The sequence below is a fragment of the Barbus barbus genome (assembly GCF_936440315.1).
Source record: "Barbus barbus genome assembly, chromosome: 30".
Taxonomy (NCBI): Eukaryota; Metazoa; Chordata; class Actinopteri; order Cypriniformes; family Cyprinidae; genus Barbus; species Barbus barbus.
This window is the reverse complement of record NC_136758.1, coordinates 16065831-16091978: the sequence shown is the minus strand read 5'-3', so window position 1 is coordinate 16091978 and position 26148 is coordinate 16065831. Positions and strand designations below refer to the sequence as shown.

General features: G+C 37.1%; 1 protein-coding gene across 1 annotated transcript in view; it reads right to left on the bottom strand.

Annotated features, from left to right (window-relative positions):
• Window positions 1-2217: 2217 nt before the first annotated feature.
• The window catches only part of LOC306850309 (peptide methionine sulfoxide reductase MsrA-like), a gene marked incomplete at its 5' end in the record, with an annotated part of 30215 nt that continues 6284 nt past the window's right edge, over window positions 2218-26148 (bottom strand). The window contains 5 exons of the mRNA XM_079385875.1: window positions 2218-2762; window positions 9185-9291; window positions 18106-18210; window positions 19781-19900; window positions 22191-22259. Of these exons, the coding sequence (XP_079242001.1) occupies window positions 2589-2762; window positions 9185-9291; window positions 18106-18210; window positions 19781-19900; window positions 22191-22259 (575 nt within the window). The 3' untranslated portion in view covers window positions 2218-2588. The remainder of the gene's footprint in view (window positions 2763-9184; window positions 9292-18105; window positions 18211-19780; window positions 19901-22190; window positions 22260-26148) is intronic.

Sequence of the window (26148 nt, the reverse complement as noted above, 5' to 3'; positions counted from 1 at the left end):
TGCAGTAAAAACTTTAAATTAATAAATAATCGCAGGGATGAATAAAATATACTTTTAATACACACCTACAATGTATAATATAAAAATTAATATAGCAATCTTAGCATTTTTCAAATAATAAAGCAATAGATCTACTATATTAAAAATATGTAAAGTTATTTACTTTTTTTTTTATATATAATACAGTGAAAGTTAACTAAGTGTTTTTTTTTTTATTTGGTCAATATACTGCTGTCATATATATATATATATATATATATATATATACAGTGCTATGCATAAGTTTAGGCACCCATGCTAAAGTTGACTAAAAAGAGGAATAAAAAAATAATCTTTTGGAAATTGAACTTAATGCCTTAATTAAAAAAAAATAGGAAAAATCCAACCTTTAAGGACACCAATTTTCTTTGTGAATGAATAATGTATCGTAAATAAATAAATGTTCTTCCTTAAAATACAGGGTGCATAAGTCTGGACACCCCTATGTTAAATTCCCATAGAGGTAGGCAGATTTTTATTTTTATTTTTAAAGGCCAGTTACTTCATGGATCCAGGATACTATGCATTACATAAAGTTCCCTTGGCCTTTGGAATTAAAATAGCCCCACATCATCACATAGCCTTCACCATACTTAGAGATTGGCATGGAGTACTTTCCATAAGATCATCTCTCAATGCAAATCAAACCAGCTATTAGGCTAACTGAAATAAAACCATGCCAATCTCTAGGTATGGTGAAGGCTATGTGATGATGTGGGGCTATTTTAATTCCAAAAGAACTTTATCAGGATGCATAGTATCCTGGATCCATGAAGTAACTGGCCTTTAAAAATAAAAATCTGCCTACCTCTATGGGAATTTAACATAGGGGTGTCCAGACTTATGCACCCTGTATTTTAAGGAATAACATTTATTTATTTACGATACATTATTAATTCACAAAGAAAATTGGTGTCCTTAAAGGTTGGATTTTTCCAAATTTTTTTAATTAAGGCATTAAGTTCAATTTCCAAAAGATGATTTTTTATTTCTCTTTTTAGTCAACTTTAGCATGGGTGCCTAAACTTATGCATAGCACTGTATATATATATGCGTGAGACCAAAATTTCACCTCTAACTCCTCCTAAAGCTTTCAGGCTACATCAACTAAATGCCCCCACAACCACCCAGAAAAATAATCAGGCATCTAGAAACCAACTACCTACCAACACCCTAGCAACCACAGATTTTCCAGCTTTCAAGTCTCACTTCACACATACAAAGTATTCAAACTAAGGCCTAATTAACCTTCTCATTTCAAGGCTTTGTAACGAAAATACCAATTTTCCTTTTCTAGTAATTTCTGCAGTTCTATTTTGTGATGCTGGTGGCACAGAAATTACACACTTCCACCACCTTTAATCTACAGTAGATTTATTTAGAGGCATGTTTTTTATATTCACATGTGCTGCCACCTAGTGGTATACAGACATTACATGTGCAACTTGACGGCTCACTGAAGAAAAAATATAGAATTTTCCCAGAATAATTTTTACACAGTAATAATGTGTAATATTATTGTGTTTGTTCTAAAATAGAGTTAAGTAAACAGTCTTGTGTACAAGCAAGCACTGTAATTTATGTTTCTATAAGGAAGAATCTGTCATTTGTATTTTAAATCGGGGGTTGATGTATTAGAATGCTGCAGAACTGTAATGCCCATAGAGATCAGAGATTGGCCAGAGCTTAATGCAGCCACAAAGCAGATGCTCTAGAGCAGACAGTGTGACAGATTTAGCTTGAGGAACTATCACTGGCAGAAGGTTGCTGTTGGCTTTAGGAGTCCAAGTTGTACCACAGACTCACATTTTGTCAGAAAAATATATTTAATACACAGTTTGTACATACATACACATGTATGTGTCTTTTTATACATGGAGCAAAACACACCACTCTCCTGTTAAAGGAGTAATTCACCCAAAAAAAAAAAAAGGTTTGAATTTCTTTCATGGCACAAAAACAAAGCTTCCAAGCATTACAAAAAGGACACAGTGAAATCCAGATGACTTGTGTGCTATATTATTTATAAGTCTTAAGATTGTTTGGGTAAGAAACAGGGACCTCCTTTTTAAAGCTTGTGTGATACAGCAAATTTATTTTAATATAATTGACATACTATTATATATTTTTTAATATTATGAATTTGATTTTTTAAAAATATCTTTACATTTTATTCTTAAAGTTGTAACAAATATCATGCGTATTTGTACTTTTTAAAATGTCTGTTAAATTATATTTATTTTTTAGTTATTTCAGTACTTCAAATGAAACTAAACAAAAATGAGAAATATTGCCTAGCTGAAATAAAATAAATAAAAAAATTTAAAAACATTTTATTTAATTACAGTTAAAGTTGATTTTATTTAAAGTAATGAAAATGCTTTGTTATGGGTTTCATTTTAGTTAATGCAGAAGAATATTAGAAAGAAATTCTTAGAAATTCATACAGGTTTGGAACAACATGAGGGTGAATCAATGATCACATAATACTCATTTTTGGGTGAAGCGTCCCTTTATTAAAGTAGCAGACAATGTCTGTGTGCCTTGGGTCAGAGTTCATTTTTCTCTCCTCCAACAGAGCATGTGACACCGGTGCCCTTTAACCCACAGTATCCTTTAGGCACCTTGTGCAGGTATTGCTGGTGATAGTCTTCAGCATAATAAAATTCAGTGTGCTCTCGGATCTCTGTGGTGATCTCACCCAGGCCTTTCTTAGTCAGAGCCTATAGCAGAAAGACAAAACGGGAACAGACACAGGGAAAGACACGGTAAATGACGACACATTTTGATATGAAGAGGATAAATGTGATCACTGTCTAGGGAGAAGCAACTCATTTTGAACTGAAACAACTCTTTCATGTGTATGTGATGTTAAAGCCAGACAGAATGTCCAAAACTGTTTCAAGGGGACATGAATGAAGTTCTGTCTCCCTCTAGGAAAAGGCTTTAGGTACTACTATTACAAACGGAGAGAACAAAACACCTTTGACCATCAATCACAGTATTTCTAAAGCTCACATGTAGACCTGAGGGAGGTGTCTCTACAACAGAAAGAAAGAGAGGAGAGCATTTATGTGCTGGCTTTGAGCAGTCACAACTGTCATTTTTGAAATGTATGTAGTTTCAGATCTCAGCCACTAAGTGGTGACAAGAGTCTGCTTCAGTTGCTTCTGATTTCATATCTAACAAAAGAGGCTGCATGTGCATCATAACACTATGAGATACTAACAGCAGCATGGACTCCAGAAAAACAAAGATACCTTTACAACAACATAAAGCCAACATTTCCCATTTATTCTATTTTTAAAATTATGTCTCTGATATTAGTATATTTAGAAGGCAAAAACGAGGAGAATTACCTTATAGGATTATTACATGGTTAAACGTGCTACAGTGAACAGGAAGACGAACACACAAAGAACATTTAGTCAGGTGTGCATAAAAAGAGAGCCAAAAACTTGATAAGCAGGGCATACAAAAAAAAAGCGCCAGTGTATGACAGAACTGATTACATATTTATATATTTTATAATAATAACAATAATTATAATAGATGCTGTAACCGTTTTCCATAAAAACAAATAAATTCAATCTATTTATACTATATATATATATATATATACATATTAGTGCTGTCAAATGATTAATCGTGATTAATCACATCCAAAATAAGTTTTTGTTTACATAATATATGTATGTGTACTATATACTATATAAATACATAGTAAATATAAATGTGTGTATAATGTATAAATACACACACATGCAGTATATATTTAAAAAATGTTTGCATGTATATATATATATTCTTATATTATATATAAATATATTTAATTTATAAAAATAAAATTTTTCTTAAAAATATACATGTTTGTATTTATATACACATACTAAATATACACATATTATGTAAACAAAAACTTATTTTGGATGTGATTAATATATATATATATATATATATATATATATATATATATAAACTGTTATATAGCACTTTTCATTATCAGAATCCATTAAAATTGTCAAAATGTTCAAAAGCTATTTTTTTTTTTTTTTTCCCTGTGACATAGAGCATCTTAAGAAAGATTGGTTTCTTAAATAAACACATAAATAAAAACTCTTGACACAAAAAAAATCTAATTTCTTTAAAAATACAAAGAAAAAAAATCATTCTTATCTTCTGATCTTTCCTCATATTCTAATCTTTCATTCTTGGTTTTGCTAAGCCTATATTGGAAGGTCAAGTGCAAATCTAAACTATTGGCCAGCAGAAATGAAAATCCATATTGTTGAGCCCTATTTATCATCCTTTAAACTGTGCAAATTATTTTAAATAGTGTGCATTAAAAAGGGAGGGAAGTATGATTATAGGGAAAACTTTTAATGTGTGTGGATATGGTGTCAGAAAGCTGATGCTATCAAAGCTCAGTGGTCTGTGTCTCTCTGGTGGAGGAGAACGTTTCTGTGGACAGTCAAGCAAAGAGAGACAGAAAGAGCGAGAGACAGAGAAACAAGGCAAAGAGAGAGATCTTACATAAGCATTTGCATATCTGAACATGCTTCATGTGACTCTAATGACTCAACTAATGTCACTAAGTGTTCCTGCATCTGCAAACACACACACACACACACACACACACACACCAATGTATGTTATTAATAGTCTAACCATTTTCTAGTATGTTTTGCAACCAGAATTCCCTTTTTGCCCATCAGATTTAATTCCATCTATATTTACCTGAGCACAAACTCACTTTATATATTAGACTATTTACACACACACACACACACACACACAAACCTGAACATGCTCATGTTAACGCACATTCCCTGTGTAAGTTTTAGCTTGGCCTACTTTTAATATTACAATATAATTAATAAATATTAATGCAGCTCTTTCTATGAACTAAAAAGCTATACTTCAAAATGGTGATACAGTTTTAGCTTAGCAAGCTACCTTCTTGCGTCTTGTTTAGGGTCTCTGCTAAAAGCTACAGCACCTTCCACATATTATAAGCTATAGTTCTGCTGCACCAACAGAAAAGCATGTGTAGGTGTACATATACATCTATATATATGTGTGTGATTCACTTTAGTCCAAACATACAAGAGGAAGAAGGCATAGTGTATAAAATCCACAGTGCAAAGGCCAAGGCTGATCTTTGCATGTTCTGTGCATTGACGCACATCTCCACACATGCTTAGTTTGCATGTAAGCATGAGTGTGTGTGTGTGTGTGTGTGTGTGCATAAGATATAGTCAGGAATCCATTTTGTCATCCTTGGCTGTTCCTGCATTTTGTGAGAGGGAATAAGGCAGCGGAGGGTCATGTGACCTGTGAGAGGAGACAGATCAAAGTGTGAGAGCATGAGCGTCTATGTGTGTGAGATTACATGACATGGAACAGAGAGAGAGATTTTGTTTTTAGATGGAGCGCCTTTGGAAACCTGAGCAATAGGCAACACCAGCGAATAACACTTTGGATGAAAATTCAGTCTATTTAGGCCTGTTACCACTACATTTATGATTATCATACTGCTTTTCATTATCAGAATCAGCTAACATGCTTAAAAAATGATCAAAAGCTACATTTCCTTCTGTGGCTCCAGAGCACATTGGGTTTCTTTATTCTTAAAGACAATGTCAAATGCCATTAAAAACCAAATTTTCTTCCATAAACTGACATCTCAGAACGATACGGGATATTCCAACAGAAAAAAAACAAATGTAGGATGGGTTTTTATCCATCAGGAATTGACTAACAAAACTTGATTGTTTGAGCCAACGAGAAAGTGATATTTTACATAAACACTTTATTTTGCTCATCTATGGATTATAAAGGGATCGAACAAAAACAAGACTATAAACTATATTATTACAATAATCAATTTTAAAACAAGACATATGTAGGTGCTACATCTATATAGTCTATTCTTTTCATAAAAAATGCTTTTTTACATAAAAATGTTACATTTTTACAAAATTTTACTTTTGATGAATAATTACGCTAACTTTTTTTTAATATATTGGGAATAATATAAAAGCATTCAATTGTACATATCACATTTGTGCATCGACTTCTTCTTAAAAAAATAAATAAATAATCTCTCCACATTATTTAATCGGGGCCATGAAGAGATGAATCTCAACGCCCCAAAACATATCCATAAAAAATAAATAAATAAAATGTTGATGTCTGCAGCATAACACAAGTAGATAAACAAAGAACTTCCATTCAAATCCCCAAAATAACTCCTCGGAGAAAGTGCTTCACTGCAGCAGAATTGTACCTCTACTCAATCTTCCTGCGTCTCGCTCCCTTTCACTACTGAATAAAAACTCTTTGATGTTCTGCAAATTCCTAAATTTTATTATAGCACCCCTCCCCTCCTCAGCCACAGTGCTTAAAAGAGTGTTTCTTCCTCTCCCACTCCCGCATTTCCTTCTCCCTGACTGCCCTCACTGATGGCAGAGTTTTGGGAGACTCTCAATGGGTGCTAATAATTCATTTCCCATCTGCGTGTGATGTCGGTGTCTGATTCATCACCTAAATTTGACCTGATGGAAGTGTCCTCAAAAAAAGGCCTCATCAATCTCTTCACACACTCATCACGTCTGTCTTTCATTTCAGTGTCCCTCTTCAAATTCTCACTCTCCACTGCCAGACAATCAGCTGAGCTTTTCCATAGTATGACAGATGCACACACACGTCTGCTCCTCTGTATTTTAACAAGACTCTGGACTAACATGTCTAATCTCATCACAGCTGCTTATGTAACCGAGCCGTTCTTCGAAACCACTTCAGATTCGCTCTGCCCTTGGAGAGAGAAGCACAAGCATCAACTGCAGAGAAAGGCTACGAAGTCTGGGAGATGTGATGCCCTTTTAATAAACATATTTAAAAAAGATTTCACGCAATTTGGAGCCAAAAATCTTCATGCTGCATGTAATATCACCTACTTGTACAACATTCACATACCATAAAAAACACTCCAGTTCTCAAATCATACTTATTGTTTTTAAGAAATTAATACTTTAATTCAGCAAGGATGCATTAAATTGTTCTTAAGTGACATTCAGTAAGTACAATCATAATGTTACAAAATGTTGTTGTTTTGAACTTTCTATTCATAAAGGATTTACTTAGCCACAAAAATATTAAGCAGCACAACTCTTATTAAGATTGACAATAAGAATAGCTATTTAAGCACTAAATCAGCATATCAGAATGATTTCTGAAGGATCATGTGACACTGAAAACTGCTGAAAATTCATAAATTACATAAGAAGTTATTATAAATTGTCATAGTATTTTTCAACATTACTGTTTATACTGAATTTATGATCAAATAAATGGAGCCTTGGTCAGCTTAAAAGATTCTTTAAAAAATCCTACCAACCTGAACCAACATTTATTTATTTATTTTTTAATTGAAGGTGCTTTAACAGTGCTCCTGCCCAGTTTAACCCCTGCTGACATGCAGTCTGTGGGGTGCAACCCCTTCTGCATCACTATATCTGTGTGGGTGTATACATTTCAGCTTGTGGGGTCACAGGGGACATCAACAGCATGTCCGTTTCGGTCCCCTGATCTGATTACGTCCCTTTAACCACAGCTGCATCCCGCAAGCCTGACCTTTCACCCTGATGCGCACAAGGTCAAGGCCAACAGGGGTCACCCAACCTCCCTGCCCACGCCTCATTCCCCTCACCCTCAAATCACATCTGAGCCCTAGAAGCAAGACCGATGACATGAGGAGCAAAGGGTTACCGCAGTGATGGTTACCCAAACTCCTGGATCTCACAAAACAAAGCATCATCACGCTAGTTTAACAGGGATAACAGTCCAGCCATCCAGATGAGCTGCGTTCATGAGCATCCACAAGCGCATCTTTCTGACAGGTGTGGGCGGTCAGCGTTTGACAGTGGACAGTTTGAGAGCGGCAAAGAATAGAAAAGATAGGTTAGAAATGAGACAGCTTCTGGAGATGTGATGGGGCAAAAAGAAAATCAGTGGATTTCAACTGTGGTTATATTTTATGAACTAAACTGAATTACGCATTTATGTGCACTCTATCTTATAGGTCCTCTATGCCCCGCCTCTCTCAAACATAGTTTGCTTTTTGGGTTAAAAGAATTTCTTAATATGAAATTCGAATGGTATGATAATTAGAGATTAGACTGTACAGAAATTGAAATCTACACGTTAATACACACTATAGCCTAATCATTGTCACGCAATGCTGATGTTAACATTAATAATCTGAGAATAAAGTATAACAATAATAATAATTTGCACAGTTAGATGTGATATGAGCTAACCGATTGTTAGATTTAATCACCATTGGTAGCGCGATGTAATACTTTTTTCCTCAGTTGGTCAGAACAAACATGGCAGACTTGTTACTTACTTGTTCAGATAGCAATATACCATGAAAATTCTTATTTGGATCATATTCCAAGACGTAGGCTAGAATCTGTGATTCCTGTACAGTATCCACACCAGTGCGGTGACTGACAGCCAAACATACTCCTCAAAACATTAGATTCATCCGCGCTGGAGCCGTGCCAGAATACAACCCCACGCACGAAAGATAATTCTGCATAGAGCTGCAATTCCAGGTTTTCCAACAGAGATGGCGAAAAAGAGGCAAAACTTACGGACTGCAGCTTTAATGTAGCTCATATATAACATATTATATGCATGCACAGTTTTATGGCAGCTTTAATTGCCTTTTTGGCAACTTCATGACTTAACTGATCACGACATTGCATGCTTGTAGTTTCTTTCGCGATTTGATATGAAATGAGACAGGCTATGTGTGCGCTGGCACCTTTGTGCGTAAAATCCTAAAAATGCAAAAGGTTCTCTTGTAGGGCTTCTTGTAAACTAATTATTTTGAACTAAAAACAATAAAAGTCTATGATATTTCCTCATTTACATAAATGAAATTAAATCTTAAAAAGCACAAGTAATAATAAAATCTAAAAAATAAAAATAGTTTAAGTCTGGTTAAGTTTGAAGGGGGTAGGACTTATGAAAATAATAGGGGTAATAAGGGTGGAGGTTATGAGAATATCCTTAATTCATTATAAAGCAACAGAATTTAATAGAAAGTTTGTATGTGTGTTTTGAGATACTGCACCTCCTGGTACATATGCTTGCTTCTCATGGCCAGCTCTTGCTGTTTTGGGCTGTAGGTGTAGATGGCAGAACGATACTGCGTGCCATGATCATTCCCCTGTGCCATTCCTAAAAAACACACACACACACACATATATATAAATGCTTTAGAGCCCTTTAAAAAACTCACACTCCAGGAATTTGCAGTCCTGTCAGACACACAGTATAAATCAATCTTTCATATAACGTTTCTATTATTAGTAAGCAACAGCCAATTCTGTTCTGATATTGCCGCAAAAAAGCATAGAAAATATGAAAAAATAGCAGTCTCTGAATAATTTCCTCCTTGTTAACATATGGAAACATGTTTGTGTTTTCCAGTATTCCCTTGTCATTTTCCTCAACAGTGAATTTACTGTCTCACTTGCATCTATCTGCAGAACTGGATGTCGGCCATCTTGCCATGAGCTCTCTACCACACAGTGCCTTCTGTAGCTCTCTCTTCAAAGGCCAAAATACTGCATTTTGATTGGCTGATCCTCCAAAGTGCCAAAGCGACAGTCACTGACCTTGCCTGTGACCCTGAGGCCTGAGTGTCATCACAGCCACCAAACACATTACACAGCCAAGTTATACTGGAAAATGTTTCTAGAAAGAAATTTGGATTTGGACACGTAATTAACACTTGCCACTGCACAGGCAGAACATCAAACCAAACATTTACCATCTGCAAACAAATGATGCAGGAACTATTCTGAGATATTTTGCAAATACTTTTAAACATCTAGAGGATCAAAGTCAGTTAACACAGGTGTATTATTAACTAACTATGGACATGATCCAACTACATTTGACAACCAGTGTCCACATACATTTAGTCTACATTTTAAAGAGTATGCATTAACATTCAAAAAATTGGGACTTGTAAGATGTTTTTAAAAATATTTTGAAATAAGTCTCTTATGCTCACCAAGGCCGATTTTATTTAAAAAATCAAAAACATTAGCACAGCAAAAACATTAATATTGTGAAATATTATCACAATTTCAAATAACTTTTTTTTCTATTTGAATATATTTAAAAATGTAAAAAGTACTATTTGTTTAAAAAAATATTCTGAGTTACATATTTTAGCAATGCCATTCAGACAGTTTTTAGTGTCACTGAACATCAAAACCCTTAAATCTATCTCGTCTCATGCGAGTAAAAAAGGAGTTAAAAACTAAAAGGAAACGATGAGCACTCAATGTACTCCACCCGAGACAGAGAAGCGCTTCCTTTTTCAGCCTCCATCATGGTGCTTAGTTATTATTGATGATCCTCCCTGTTCAAGCTGAATAATACACAGAATCTCTCCTCTCAACACACAAACGGCGCACATGAACCGAGAGTGGAGAACGCCGCAGATGTGTCGTCAGCGCACAAACAGGGTGAGAGCAGACAGCTGGGCAGAAGCTGACTCCATAAATGTCACACGCAGTCTCTCTCTCTCCATAACATGGCTCTCCCGCAGGAAAACTATTTCTGTTAATGCAGAGGTCAAGAAGCGTCACCCGTTGCTTTAGATGGAAGGAAGAAAGGAAAGATTTACTATGTGTACTTGTGAGTGAATAAGCTGTACACGCACATGAAAGCACACACAGCATCATCCTGACAGATGCCATTCCTGTCAAGGCTGCTTTGACCAATCCAGACATTTCAAATATCAGCACTTATGTGCCTCTGCTGGTGGGATGACGAGGAAGGAGGGGAAAAAAAAGATTGGAAGAGTGAATGAAAAGGATAAGATGAAAATCACATATTTTTTAGTGTTCAGGTTGTTTTGAAAATGCTTGAGGGACATTAGTTCTCAAGTAACTATAAATAAACACAGATGTTATTTAAAAGGATAGTTCACCCAAAAATGAAAATTGTCATTATTTACTCACCCTCATGTCATTCCAAACCTATAACTTTCTGACTTCTGTAGAACACAAAAGAATGGATGAACAAAGAATGTCTATAAATCTGTCATCAGTCACATTTTTTTCAGTATTGCATGATATTGGATATTCAATTAAATGAAATGAACTGTCATGTAAATTCATCTTTTAAAACACTATAATTTAATAGTAAAAATAATTTAATAATACTTTTAAATATAACCTTAAAAATATATCTACTTTTCATACCAAACATTATAATGTTGTGATGTTTTAATTCACTTAAAGCATTTCAAATGACTGATTTAACTTTTCAAAACAGTATAGAATTTTAATATTGGCCATTTATCGGTTATCATCAGAACATGAATCATATTTCTTGGTGCTTTTTGCTCTTTTTTGGAGTTCTACCCAGCCCATGGCTACTATAAACTATCGTATGGAAAAACAACTATGTGAAATATGAATCTGAAAAAATCTTACAACAATTCTTGTAAGAGAAAAAAAGCACACAACACTCTCAGAAAAGAGACAGTGCCTTTTCAAAAGGCACACCTTTATATCCAAACGGTGCATTTTGGTACCTTAAAGGTACATATTAGTACCTAAACGGTATAAAGGTGTATAGGTTTTAAAAAAGGTACTGCCCTGTTGACAGATTTTGTACCTTTTTTTACTGAGAGTGAACAGAACACAGGGTTGAAACAACATGAGGGTGAGTAAATCATGACAAAAGATGATTTTTAGGTGAAATATCCCTTTAAATTAAAATGATAAAACATCAACAGTGTGTTTGCGATGTGAAGCCTGTGAACTGACACCAGAGATCTCTCAGTGTCTTTCAAAAGCTAAATTTTCATTGTCACACAAAATGTCAGTCATGTGTCACACTGATAGCTCTGAATCTTAGTCTGCTTGGTTTATCGCTTTACTCACGAACTCTGTGGCTTGCGTTTCTGTGACCAAAGAGCCTCTCAGTGTCTGTGGACAAAAACAACTTCTAAACACAGAGGAGGCTCAAATGTATGCCAACAAGAAGACACACAAATTGACTTGTGTAAGGTATTTGTATTGTTTTGGTTATTAAGCTGATGGAGTATGTCCACATTTTGTGTTTGTGAAGGTGCACGTGTGATGCTTTAGTGAGTTTGTGTATGTTTGTGAATTTGAGTGTGTATGATGCAGGGAGTGTATGTGTGTGAGGGGTTGTTCAGAGCACTGTTGTGTGTGCCCTGTGGGTACGGCGAAGCAGTGTGCGTGCGAGAGCAGCCAACTAAGAGGAATGGTGCAGAGCTGGGTCTATTTTTACACCTCTTATGTAACACACATACACACACAAGCTCACAACCTCATTCTTTTGCACACACACACATTCTTACACTCTCCTTACAAATAAAAACATGTTTAAAATGAGCTGTAAATGTAATATTGATTGTATATATTTTTATATTATGTACTGTATCAACTAGCATTTCACTGATGAAAAAAGGGAATTTAAAACTTTTATACTGTGAATAATGCTCTTTCCCTCTCATTTTTCTTGCAGAAAAGACATTCTATAAATTACTGTAAAACAAGAGCAGTAATTGTAAAATGATCTGTGGCAAACATAATTTTTTGCTGTTGGTATTCAGAGCTAATGGGGAAAAATTGAAAACAAAACCAAAGTGTCGAAGCCATGGCACAGTGGGTAGTGCAAATGTTCATGACAGTAAGAACCATTGTCCTTGCAGGGATGCAGGTTTGAATCCAGATCTCAGTCCTGTTCTCTCTCCTTAAATTTTCTGTCTTGCCATTCATTGTACTATAATTTTAAAGGCAAATAGATTATATTTTGACTAGCAGTGTGGAACAGGCTGTCACTGGGGTGGTACCCTTTCAAACGGTACATCTTTGTAGCAGTTATATTGTGAAATATTAATACAATTTAAAATGACAGTTTTCTATTTTTATTTATTTAAAAATTTAATTTATTCCTGTGATGGCAAGGCTGAAGTTTAAGCAGCCATTACTCCAATCTTCAGTGTCACATGATCCTTAAGAAATCATTCTAATATGCTGATTTGATGGTCAAGAAACTTCTTATTATCATCAATTCTGGAAACAGTTGTGCTGCATAATATTTTGCAGAAATGTCTGTACATTTTTTTTTCAGTACTCTCTGATGAACAGAAAGTTAAAAATAACAGCATTTATTTGAAAAATATTTTTTTTAACTTTTACTGTCACTTTTGATCAATTTATTTGATCCTTGCTGAATAAAAGTATTAATTTCTTTTCTTTCCAAAAATAAATAAATAAATAAATTACTAAGCCCAGACTTTTTAGTGTATATAAAATAAAACAAAATATTGGGCTAAAATACAGCGTGCACCTTCAACAAAGCATCCAAATTGGTCCAATATGAAGGAAAAATAAACTCAGTTTTTTATTTCCTCAACAAACCAATGTTTTCTTCCAGCATATCCACCCCCTTTCATCAAAAAGAAGCATTTCTTCAACCGTTTCTCATCTACTCTCCATAAATGACCTCTGTCGGCCCCTCCCCCTATAGCTGATTGACAAACTGTAATGAGCCCCCTTAGCCTGGGGTCGAGGTCACCCCCCGAGAGGCACGTGCCCATTGCAGACTGAACCCCAAAAAGAAGAGGGATCTTAATTTAGAAGCAGTCTTTTCTGTTTGCCCTATTTGGTGGCTTGTGCACAAAATGTTGTTTGTGAACCAAATAACCTTTGTTTTCAACGACAAATCAAGAGTGTTGCTGAGTAATTATGGAGATCCTGCAAACAGTCTTGGTACGTAATTAGCTTGTGCATCGATGTTTAGTTTTTCAAGGCTCAATATAGACAGTAAAGGTGTCAGTCATACCAAAAGCATGTGGAAAACTGGATTTAACGTTTACAGGCCTAGGAGATTCTAGATCAACCGCTACGTTTGAAAGACACGACGAGCGCCTGCATCAGCCATCTTGTCTCTCCCCCGTGAAGCCTGCGTTAATGCATCTCTCTGACGCAGCAGCTACATAAATACTGCAAATCAAGAAAAAAACATGACACGATAAAAGATGAAAGTGGCAAGACCGAAAAACGAGGACAAAGGAGGAGAGAAACCCGCCCTCTTGCCTTTCATTGTTAGCGGAACGAGGGAGCGCGGGATGGCAGAATGAAGAAAGTGACTAAGAGATAAAAGCGGAGGGTAAGAATGAGGAGTCACTGCGGAAATGCTGATGGGATGATGGTGAGGGCGAGCGAGGGATGGAGGAGAGAAGGAGCCAGGGATGGGGGAGGAGAGGAGAACAGAGAAGATAAGATGTTGTTATCCTGTAGACAGACTGAGAGCCCTGGGGTCCGCTGGGAATGGGGAGGAAAGGAGGGGGGTCTTTCTTAAACAAGGAAGTAACAAACTGCTGAGGCGATCAAGCGTACGCATGTGCGTTTCTCTCGTGTGTGCGCCCGCACTGCACTTCTCCGCTCTATGGTTTGCCACAGGCGATAGAATTGTTACACTAGCTTCAGTCATTTCCTGTTCATCAAATCCATCCAGCAACCCAATTTTCCTGACTCGTCGCTCACCTCCCTCGGCTTCCTGTACTATCTTTGTCAGCACAGCCAAAGATGAAGCACGATGGCAAGAAATGCACCCTATATTTTTAGAAAACGAGCGTAGGGTATAGGGAAGCTACCGCACGTTTGCAATACCATGACCTAAAGACTCTGCCAGAGCAAGTGTTGCTGGGTATGAGATGGGGGTACGAAGAGGAGCGTGCTGGGAGCGTTTGATTGGCTGCGGATGTTGCTATCCCGGCCGTGATTGGACGATTCGGAAATCATACTGCTGAAAGCAGAACCCTTTGAACTGTGAGACAGCAGCTGAATACACAGGTCTCTGTGCGCGACAGAAACAAGCGTGCACGTATGCAGCCTATGAAACCTTACAAACTTGCAGTTTCATACTGTACCAATCAATCATACCATGATTCAAAGCAATGACGAACATACACACGTGCACAGATTCATAGTTGATTCAACGTGAGCGTTCGGGTACGGACAAATGGAGTGTGCGTTAAGCATGCATGGATGAACAGCCTACAGAGACGTTCCCTATTCTTGGTAGCCAATCGCAACGCAGCAGCCCGCGCCAAAAAACACAATCTGACGCTTCTGTCACGCACATGGGCCATGGTCTTCATCATGCTTCTCTACCCAAACTCCTGCAGGGTCATGAAACACAACCTAAAAATGCCAAACGGGACACAGAGGAACAAGTTTTGCTTTTGTTAATGCTAAAATATCGCTTAAAGCTTGCCTAGTGCACATTTAAATGTCAATACAGGTGAGAAAGCTTCAAACATTCAGAAGACATGTTCTCACTTTACTCTATAAGAGTATATGTGTTTATTATAGATGGGTCATGATGGTCGACTAGTCTGTCTGTATATGTGTTTCTCACTTATATATATGAGGGAATTTCAAAAGTGTGATTATTTTATCTGAAGTGAATCAAATCCTAAAAAGTCTTTTAATTTTTTTAATTATTGTGGTTATGTCAAGCTCTAAAGTATTTTATTAGGTAGAAGTTGCTAAAACACTCTCATATCTAAACTGATACTTTTCAAAGAACCACTGCTTCAACAATACATTTCCAGACAATTACAGTCAGACTTCAAATTGTCTGTTCTGATCATTAAATCTGTTCTGAGCCATGTCTCTCTTATTATACATAATTTGTATGCTTTTTGGGAGGACTATGATAGTTTTGTGCAGTAAAAGGTTATATTTTTTAGCCTGTATGTTTGTTGCCCATCTATAATTTATCAGAATAAAAGGCTGCAAGTTCTTGCTTGCAGTCTACACTATTTTTTTAAATCTGGTCTATGTATACAAAACCTTTTTAAGATTAAGTGTCAAGTTAAAAATGCTTCAGCTTTAAAAAATGTGTCTTGAAACCTCTGCTTTGTGTTCCATTCTACTGCACTCTGTCTACCTGTTTTCTAACGCAAGAATGGGTCTTATGCAAACACCCCCTAAGAAACACATCAGATCAGGTTGGGTAGACATCATCCTAAGCCTAATTATACAAAACAATAAAAGGGATAGTTTATTAAAAAAATTAGTTGTATCATCATTTACTCAATCTCACATTGATCCAAATCCATATTTCTTTTATTCTGTGGCACACAAAAGAAAATATTTTGACAAAATTAAAGTCTTTATTGTTTGGACCCCAACGTTCTTCAAAATATCTTCTTTTTTGTTCTGCAGAGTAAATGATGACAGACTTCAATTTTTCAGTTAACTACCCCTTTAAGATCAGCTAGTCAATCAGTTGTTTAGATAACCTACAGACTAGTCAGTTTTGAAAATATATATCTGTACATTCCTTGCATTCTTATAGGTAAAAGTTAGATGTTTAATCACATTTGAAGGCCATTTCTGACAACTAACCCTGGCTCCTATGAGTAATTTTCTGCTCTTTACTTTCTGGGGCATTCTAGCTGACAGGGTCACGGTGTCCCGGGTGACTTTTTAAAGTTCAGACACCTTTAGAACATGATGTGAATTAGAGAGCTGGCACAGAACCGAACACACAAGGTAAACATGTCAGCTCAAACCGATGATTTGACATGTGAAAAATTCAAAGAAAACCACTCTGCTGAACTTAAACCACGCTTTGACTTTGACCACGCGTGTCATCAACTGGCAGATCTACAGACATGCATTACAGATCACCAAAGGGAATTTGTACACATTCCAGGAGGAAAGCATACAAACAAGTTATCAGAGGGCCTTACTGAACGAACCATAGGCGTCATATAATGTATTAAAGCAGAGACTGTCATTCCACAGTCCAGCTGACGAAGGAGAGCTGAAGAGTTGTGTGTGTGCGCTTCAGGTCCTCAGGGTCAGGCTTTATGAATGTTTCAGAGGAGTGTCTCTTCCTCTCTTCTTTCTCTGTTTCAGGGTGACTGAACACAGAGAGCTAAACAACAGCTTCATGCTGCAGCCACACTGTTACATCAGACAGATAGACAGACAGACAGAAGGACAGACTGTCAGAATGATGAACAGAGAGACAGACAGACAGATAGATAGATGGATAGATGGATAGAGAGAGAAGACAGACAGATAGAGAGAGAGAGAGAGAGAGAGAGAGAGAGACAGATAGACAGAAGGACAGACCGTCAGAATGATGAACAGAGAGACAGAAGGATAGATAGATAGACAGACAGACAGACAGACAGATAGACAGACAGACAGTTGGAATGACAAATTGAGAGAGACTGACAGACAGATAGATAGATAGCTGGAATGACGAAATGAGAAACAGAAGGATAGATACGTGTATAAGCATAGAGATAGACAAACAGAGAATAACAAACAGAGGGGCAGAGGGATAGATAGTACGACAGACAGACCGACAGACAGACATTTGGAATGACAAACTGAGAGACAGATTGATAGACAGATAGATAGACAGTTGGAATGACGAATTGAGAAACAGAGATCAAAAACCCAGTGTCTTGGATCAAAAACACACACACAGCTCGAATGGAGTGAATTAATTTTTCAGTAATTTTTCTTCTGTTTTTCTCAAGCTTAGTGCTGGATTGCAGGCAGACAGCAAGGTTGATTTATTCTAAAATGAGGACTTGAAGGACAGCACAGACGGTAAATATCAGCTGTGTGTTAAGTATTGGTTCTGTTTCTAGTGGACTGGAGGAATAGGTGACGCTTGCACCAATGCACACACATACGTGATGCCTCTTTTCCTCTCATGGCTGAATTGGTCTCAGACACATTAACATAGCCTGTTTGAGGCTGTTCCAATTCCCGCGAGATAATCCTGACCATCCAGCACACACACATGCACAGGGCAGCGTGAACACACAGATGCAGCCGTGTTTTAACCTCATGAGGCCGTTTGCTTTTGGGCCACTGCACCTCGCACACAGGGGTCTTTCTATGGACATCTGTGTGAGTGCATGTGTGTAGATGTGAAGGAATAGGTATGTTTGTTTACCTTGAGTGGGGTCATGACTTTCCCAGAATACTTTGAGAAGTTTCTCTAAGCTGACGTCATTAGGAGAGAAGACCACTCGCACTACTTCCGTGTGGCCTGTTAAACCTGGAGAGAACAGGACAAAAAGAAATTAGATCATGCACAAATAGAGCTGTGCAAATGTTCTGTGATTTTGCAGCATACATTAAACTCATGCATTAGAAATTAAGGATTTTAATGAATCTTTTACTCGGATATTTAGTTGTTGTTGCTCAAATTTTGTAAAACATATTTAATTAATATTCAAATAGTTTTAGATTTTTTTTTTATTATTTTTAGCAATATTACCAAACTCAGGAATGTAGCAATTGCAACACATACACTTTCATTCTGCAATGATGCATTAAATTGATAAAAATGACCGTTAAGACATGTATATATGGTTACAAAGGATTTCTATTTCAAATAAATGCTGTTCTTTTGAACTTTCTATTCATCAAAGAATACTAAAAAACGATTAAGAAATGTTTTTTTGAGCACCAAACAGCATATAACAATGATTTCTGAAGGATCATGTCACAATGAAGACTGGTGTAATCATGGCTGCTGAAAATTCATTGCTGCCTTCACAGGAATAAATTAAAATTTAAAATATAATCAAATAGAGAACAGATTTTTTAATTGTAAAAAATATTTTACAATATTACTGTTTTACTGTATTTTTGATCAACTAAATGCAGCCTTCACGAACGTAAGATACTTCTTTCAAAAAAATGTAAACCTACTGTCTTCTGAACTGTAGTTTAAGTGTATATGTTTGTCTGTTTCATGTGGTTATGATGAAGATAAACTTCTCTCATTCAACTTTATGAGGTGCATCTTGGGATGATGCTAATCTATACTGGAGTAGAGCTCACAAAGGCTTAAACATTTAAAATGGTTTTGTAAAGAAATTCAGGAACAACTTCAGCCATAAAACACAGGCACAATTTAAAATTATATACAAAACATTTAAGCATACATTTTAAGAAGGTTTTCAGACCATAAGAACCATTCTGTCAAATGTGTTCTAACTTTTAACTGGTACTCAAAGACAAAACCTTTCATAAACAATTGTGTAAAACTGCATCTGCATATGCGTTTGCTACTCTTACAAATAACAAAGCCTGTCTACATATTAACCCCAACACCCAACGCAATTCTGACAGCCGCACTGAGTCTTCTCCACACTACACACTTAAAAGCGCCTGTGCGTGTTTGGAGAGAGCAAATCCTCTGCAGAGCGGCAGTCAGAACCTTCTCACTGGGACCAGTTCAGAAACTGCAACATCACAGCTGCATCCCTCCCTCCATCTCATCTCTTCTGAACTGTCTGGCTACAAGTAGGTCATACAGAGGAAGGGGGGAAGGGCTGCGGATCTGGGAGAGAGCAGTGCACTCTGGGTAGTTCACTGCAGATGAAGGGAATGTTTTGGTGAAGGCTGCAGCAAAGCACTAATTTGGGTACAGTGAAGCTGCTGCTGTTCTAATGTTTGTGACTTAAGGTTGGGAAAAGTGTCATCAGAGACCTCTTTGATATGGGAGGTAAACAAGCATGTAGCGGCAAAAAGGAAGTGGGGAAAATGCATTTGGGCATGTGTCTACATGCATATCTGTATTTGGCTGCATTGGCTGTGTTAGTGTGGTTGGGACTCACCTGAACACACTTCATGGTATGTAGGGTTAGGTGTGAAGCCCCCAGCGTAGCCCACTTGTGTAGAGAACACACCAGGAATCCTCCAGAAGCGCCTCTCTGCTCCCCAAAAACAGCCCATTCCTGAACAGATATGGGAGAGACACATCAAATAGCAATAATAATAAGAAAAATGTCATCTTTTGCGGATAAATCAATCAACACAGAAATTTCCTTTTTGCTTCTTCCACAAAGCCCTTCCTAACTATGCCAGTTTGACGTCTTTAATGCTTCTGCTGATTAATATATTTTTTACATACTACAAAAATCTAATGCAGACAATGTTGATACTCTGTGACCCTCTGAAAATTAAAGCTTTTCCCCAAAACTCATAATCTAAAAAAACTCAAAACAAGACAGATCCACAAGTTGAAAAGCTCAGTGATAAATATAAATAATATATTTGCATATATGTTTGGAAACTTTTGAGAAACTTGTGGCCTATGTGGAGCACAAAAGTTTGAGAGAAGTAATTTTTTATTAAATTTTAAGGGGGCTATGTGTAGGTTTTTACTTAAAAAAATCTTTAAGATAGAGTTTTCATTTGTCCATTTATGAGCCAACCATAATGTAATAGGAAGAATGACACCTTGACTGTCCACCACGGTTGCCTCTATCAGCCTGTAGGCTCAATTGTGTTTGGAGGAGTCGGGTCCAAATTGGCGCGAAAATTCACAAAATGTGACGTCATGCGTGTTATCATCTACTTGGGCTTACATCCGTACGGCAGCCATTAGTAAGCAGCGGCAATCGCTAGCGGTAGTGTTTCAAATGGACTCTGCGGACGGAAAGAAACGACCAGCCTCCAGCACAATCCAGACTGGATGAATAATACCTGGTGTAAATTCATAAGAATAAATTACATTTTAAAATAGATTAAAAAAGGAAAAAATATATATTTTAAATTGTAATATGTTGTTGTTAAATTGTAATACGTTGTAATAAGTTTGATCATATGCATCCTTGGTGAGCAATTTCAGTTAGGATGCTTGGTAGTTGTCTGTCTAGGCAGCTCACTTCTTGGAACAGAACTACTATGTTTGGACACTCAGTACCTTTACATGGACAACAATATTCTGATTTTAACACAATTAAGACAATACTTTGATTAAGAATCTACCATGTAAACAGAGATTTGTGATTACCTTAATCCAGTCATACTTGAAGTAATCACAAATCAATTAAGAATTGGAGTATTTTAGTCTCATTATTATCGAAGTGCAGTATAGACATGTATACATCTTAATCACACTATTACCATCGTTTAGGACTTTTCGCCACATTTTGCGACAGGATAATACACACACGGCAGAGGTCAACCGTTTAACAGCAAACAAAAGCACGTCTATCATGACAAATAATTATCTGTACTTAATAAAATTAAAAATGTAACACCCCAATCTGTGTATGGCATCATAATGAAAACAAACTATATGTTGATACGTGAAATTCTGGAGCAGTCGTTGAATGGCATCACATGGGGACGTAATGACGTGTGCCATTAAAGGTGCATTAAGCGATTTTTGTCAAACGGTGTCGATTTGTGGGGTGCCCATACCCCAACAGGACCTCGCCCTTATTTTGAAATCTCCGCCCCACACATACGTACACAACCATGCCAACGACGATCGCAGAAACAAGTGAAGATGACACACAAGCATATTCAAACAAAAGCCAACACGGATAAGTTGTGTGAAATTAAGCAAAATCAACGTTATTCACCTATCAAGAAGAAACAACGCAACTTATTCGAGCCCTTCCTGCTCCTTGAGTTCTCTCCACCGCTGCTCTGATATTTACGCAGGTCCTACCTCTAGCCTAATCGTAACCCTAATTTGTAATGTTTTGTTTCTCTGATTTTTTCCTCTTTTTTTATCTGCCATCTCTCTCTATCTATAGTCGATCTGCTAATATTCGTCCTGTGCACTCAAATTGAGCGCTCTCTTCAAGACATGCCCCCTTATGGCTGATTGGCTACAAAGCGTTTTTCAAAAATCTCTTAGTGCACCTTTAATCAATCTATGTACTGTAACACGTAAAACGGGAACATGAAAGGAATATTCTAAAAGCACCTCATGTAAACACCTTAATCATAATATTGTCTTATTCAGAATAAGGTAAATAATTAGATTACTGATGTCCATGTAAACGTAGTCATTGACATTTCAACTGATTCATTTGAATGAGCTTTTAGCCACATTTTTATTGGCACTTGAAAACAAAAAGTCAAGAGGAGAGATGGAGAATTGAGATTGAAACAGGCTGGACTCCAACTCAGGTCTCCCATGGGCCACCACTCTGACACAAGAGGTACTTTAGGAAGCAATATGTTAATTGTACCCAAGGAATGGGATATGATCTTCTCCAAACTCACCAAACATGATCATCTCCATGCCATCAGGAAATGGCTCCACTGTGGGGTTCCCATTTGCTGTGTGCTTTGCTGCAGAAACAGAGAAAGACAGCAATATAAATGTTCTGTAATAATTTTGTTTGTTTAAAGTGAAAGTGACGTGACATACGGCCAAGTATGGTGACCTATACTCGGAATTCGTGCTCTGCATTTACCCATCCAAAGTGCACACACACAGCAGTGAACACACACACACACCCGGAGCAGTGGGCAGCCATTTACGCTGCGGCGCACAGGGAGCAGTTGGGGGTTCAGTCGTGGTATTGAGGGTGGAGAGAGCGCTGTATATTCACTCCACCCACCTACAATTCCTGCTGGCTCGAGACTCGAACTCGAACTTTGGATTACAGGTCCGACTCCCTAACCATTAGGCCACGACTTCCCCAAAAGATTTGATGAGGTGTATGTATGCACGAGGTGGCGCTGTTCCAGATGGTGGGACTGTCAGACTGGGTTCTGTGGCAAGGATTACTGCAGATTTGCCTGGTCCGCTCAGGCTAAGCTGAATCAGTGCTGCTGCTTCTGCAGTGTGAGACACTTAGCAGATTACACTGCTGAACCTCCCCCCACCCAACACACATACACACACACACACACACACACACACCTCTAAACCATCCAGAGAAGGTCACAAACCACGAGTGACGCGAATGCATCGGAAGGAGACAACATCAGCTCTCTGGGAGCCCTGTGGAACAACCTGCAGTGGATTAGGCCACAAGGGCGAAAAAGGATGGACAAACATAATGTTTCCCCGAGTTGGAAGGATGAGGCCAACTGTGCCATACTGGAATTAGAGCAGTAAAGAGGAAGAGAAAAGGGGCACAGATGTGGGAAGGATTATAGCTAAGAAGACTGAAGTGATTTACCACCTAAATCTCCAGGCAGCAAAGGATAGTGGTTTACACAAAGTGCACTAATATTAGCATATGGATGAAGAAATGTGTCATGGGCCCACAAACAAACACACACAATAGTGCATTCAGGGCAATATGCACCTCATTCCCCCTTTAATCTCCCTAAAGTTTAAACTATATACGATAAAGATAATACAGAAAATCCGTCCATTAACAATTGCAAAAGCTTGGTCCGAAAGTTAGCCTAGCATAGCAAAGTAACTTTGGCACTGCTTGTGCTTTAGATATGAATGATACCACAAATCTTGTGGGCTTGCTAAGGAGAGGTGTGCTATTACTTTTCTAAGCAATTAGCAATGAGACTTTTTTCCTGACGGGCATAAATAGACTCACACTGAAGGAGGGACCTGAGCCATATCTAAAAACTAGACTATAGAGACTTTTGACTTAGAACCTATAACACTGTAGCAATAGCATTTTGCAAGGGCAAGCATATCTCATTTTGTTCAGTATATATAAAAATAGAATATATGGATATACAAAATCTACTGGTCGGTGTCAGGGTTCTGTCGTGTCTGTCATGTGTTCCCGCCTCATGTTTCCTTATTTGGTTTGTTTTCTGTCCTTGTTAAATGTTATCATTAGTTAATTCTTGTCCAGCCGTGTTATCTATGATTATGCCCTGTATATTAGTCCTGTCTGTTCAGTTTGACTTGGTCTGGTCTACTCGTTACTCCCCGGTGTTGGATGTCTGTGTCTTGCCTTGCCTTGTCTTGCCCTGCCTTGATGTTGTCAGTAAAGACTATGATTTGAAGTTACATCCTGGTCTGCGTGTTCCTGTGTCCTTCCTCGTGTGTGCACCGTGACAGTCGGCTTGTCGAAATCACTAGTCGAATAAATGGAGTTGCTGAATAATTGGGCTGGTTTTGGATTCATATGACCCGGATCAAGATACTTTATTCATAGGTTTTTGCATTCAAAAATAGCTAGTTATAGTACAATGGAAGGTAACAAAATTTAGCATTTTAAAATAAAAAAAGCATTTTAAAATTAAAATAAATTGAGCTAAAATTTTAACACAGGCCCTGTTTACATCTTAAGATGACACTAAATTGTAAAAGTGTAAAAGGCATCTCAAATGTTTATGTTTTTAAAGTTTATAGGGATGCACCGATAACTGGTATCGGTATCGGGCCCGATACTGAGCTCCTGTACTCGTACTCGTTAAAATGCCCCGATACCAAACAGCATGTGATAAGTGCCATATTCAGACAAAGAAATACAGAACACAGAACAACAGACAGCAGAATGGAGTTATTAGAGATTAAGGATGTCTACGAAGTATATGCATGCAATGAAATTAATGTTAAACATTCAGTATTGATGACTGTATAGCTGATGTGTGCGAGCTGATGGGTTAAGCAAAGCACGCTGAGTGGATTGAGCGCGCAGCGGTGCAGATGCGCGAGCTCGTCGAGTGAATATCCCTTTCTCACAGACATCACTGGATAGTTTGTAGTTCGGTCAGATATGTCAATAACAAATAAGTAAAACAACACACGAGTTACTTAATGGTAGGGAGGGAGGGAGAGAGAGAGAGAGAGAGAGAGCGTGCACACACTTCTGTTGTGTGATCTTTATTGATGTTCGCTCACTTGGCACACGCATCATTTGGCTTAAAACTAAATAGTAAATATAAGACAATTGATAGGGGTATTCACTATAAACCATAATTTTTTTTTCAACCTTAAGCATACACGACATTCTAGCGAAAGTGAAACTAACAGCCTATGCGCTGTTCTGTATTTGGCTCTCATTCTGCACCAGTACAAATACGTGCTGACGTTGCGCGTGTTTTGCTTGCTTCATGATTGATTATGCATTATATGAGTGGCTTTGGAATATAAATTGCAGCATGTTTCAGATGAAAAAACGCAACTTTTATTTCTGAAAATATCACAGTTAGGAGATTTATAACGAGTGGTTCCCTGCATTATTACAGCAAAAAGCGTAATTACAGTACTGAGCCGCTGCAATGGAGCAGCTCTAATGCTATTAAATTAAAGATGATGTACCATAGTGCAAAAAAATTAACAGTGAAAGTAACAAAAACTTGTAAAATACATTTTAATGGGCATAATTAAGTGTGAAAATAACTGAAGATATTATAGTCAAATCCAAATAAAGTAAACTGTGACATATTATAACCAAAATTCTTCATACAGTGGACTACCAGTAAAACTGATACAAATTTGGGACAAAAAATTATTCAGACCGAGTCTGGGAAAAAAAATGAAGTTAAGGTTTGCATGAACCTGGTTTACATCATGCCAGGAAACTACAGGCTGTCATTAAGGCTAAGGGTGGCCCGACAAAGTATTGATAGTTGTGTAAATATTGTCATACTAACAGCTGTCTGAATAATTTTTGGTTGATTGTAATCCATTATGTACCTTTCTATCAAAGTTATCTGAAATTATCAAGCTGAATTTGTTCAGACACAGTTTTACTCTGAGTTCTTGTCATATTTTATTACCATTTTCTAAACTATAGCGAATAAACCGTGATAATGTGAGAAATTTTAATGGTGTTTGAATTAATTTTGGTTTGACTGCATTTATTTGATAAATGAAGTTAATCAATTAACATTATACATACTCTTTTGGTTTGTGTACCCAATATTTAAATTTTTTTTACAAATGCAATGAAAATATCAGTAGCGGTACTCGGTATCGGCAAGTACCAAATATAAAAGTATCGGTATCGGGCGAATACTGGAAAAAGTGGTATCGGTGCATCCCTAATAGTTTAGATGCTCATGTGGTCAAATATGTTCGAACAGATGCAAAAGATTTCTAAAGACTATCTAATCAGCTGAAAAACACACAGACTGCTTTTTAAATCATTTTAATTTGCTTCATTTCCCAATCGCTTGTAATCGCATAATATGGGTTTGTTCAGTCAACAGTATTATTGATGTAGAGTGTGAAGAAATAAGAGGGAAGTGTCTCAAGGAAATCCAAACAACACTGGTCACAGAAGGCGCATCTGAAACTGTTAAA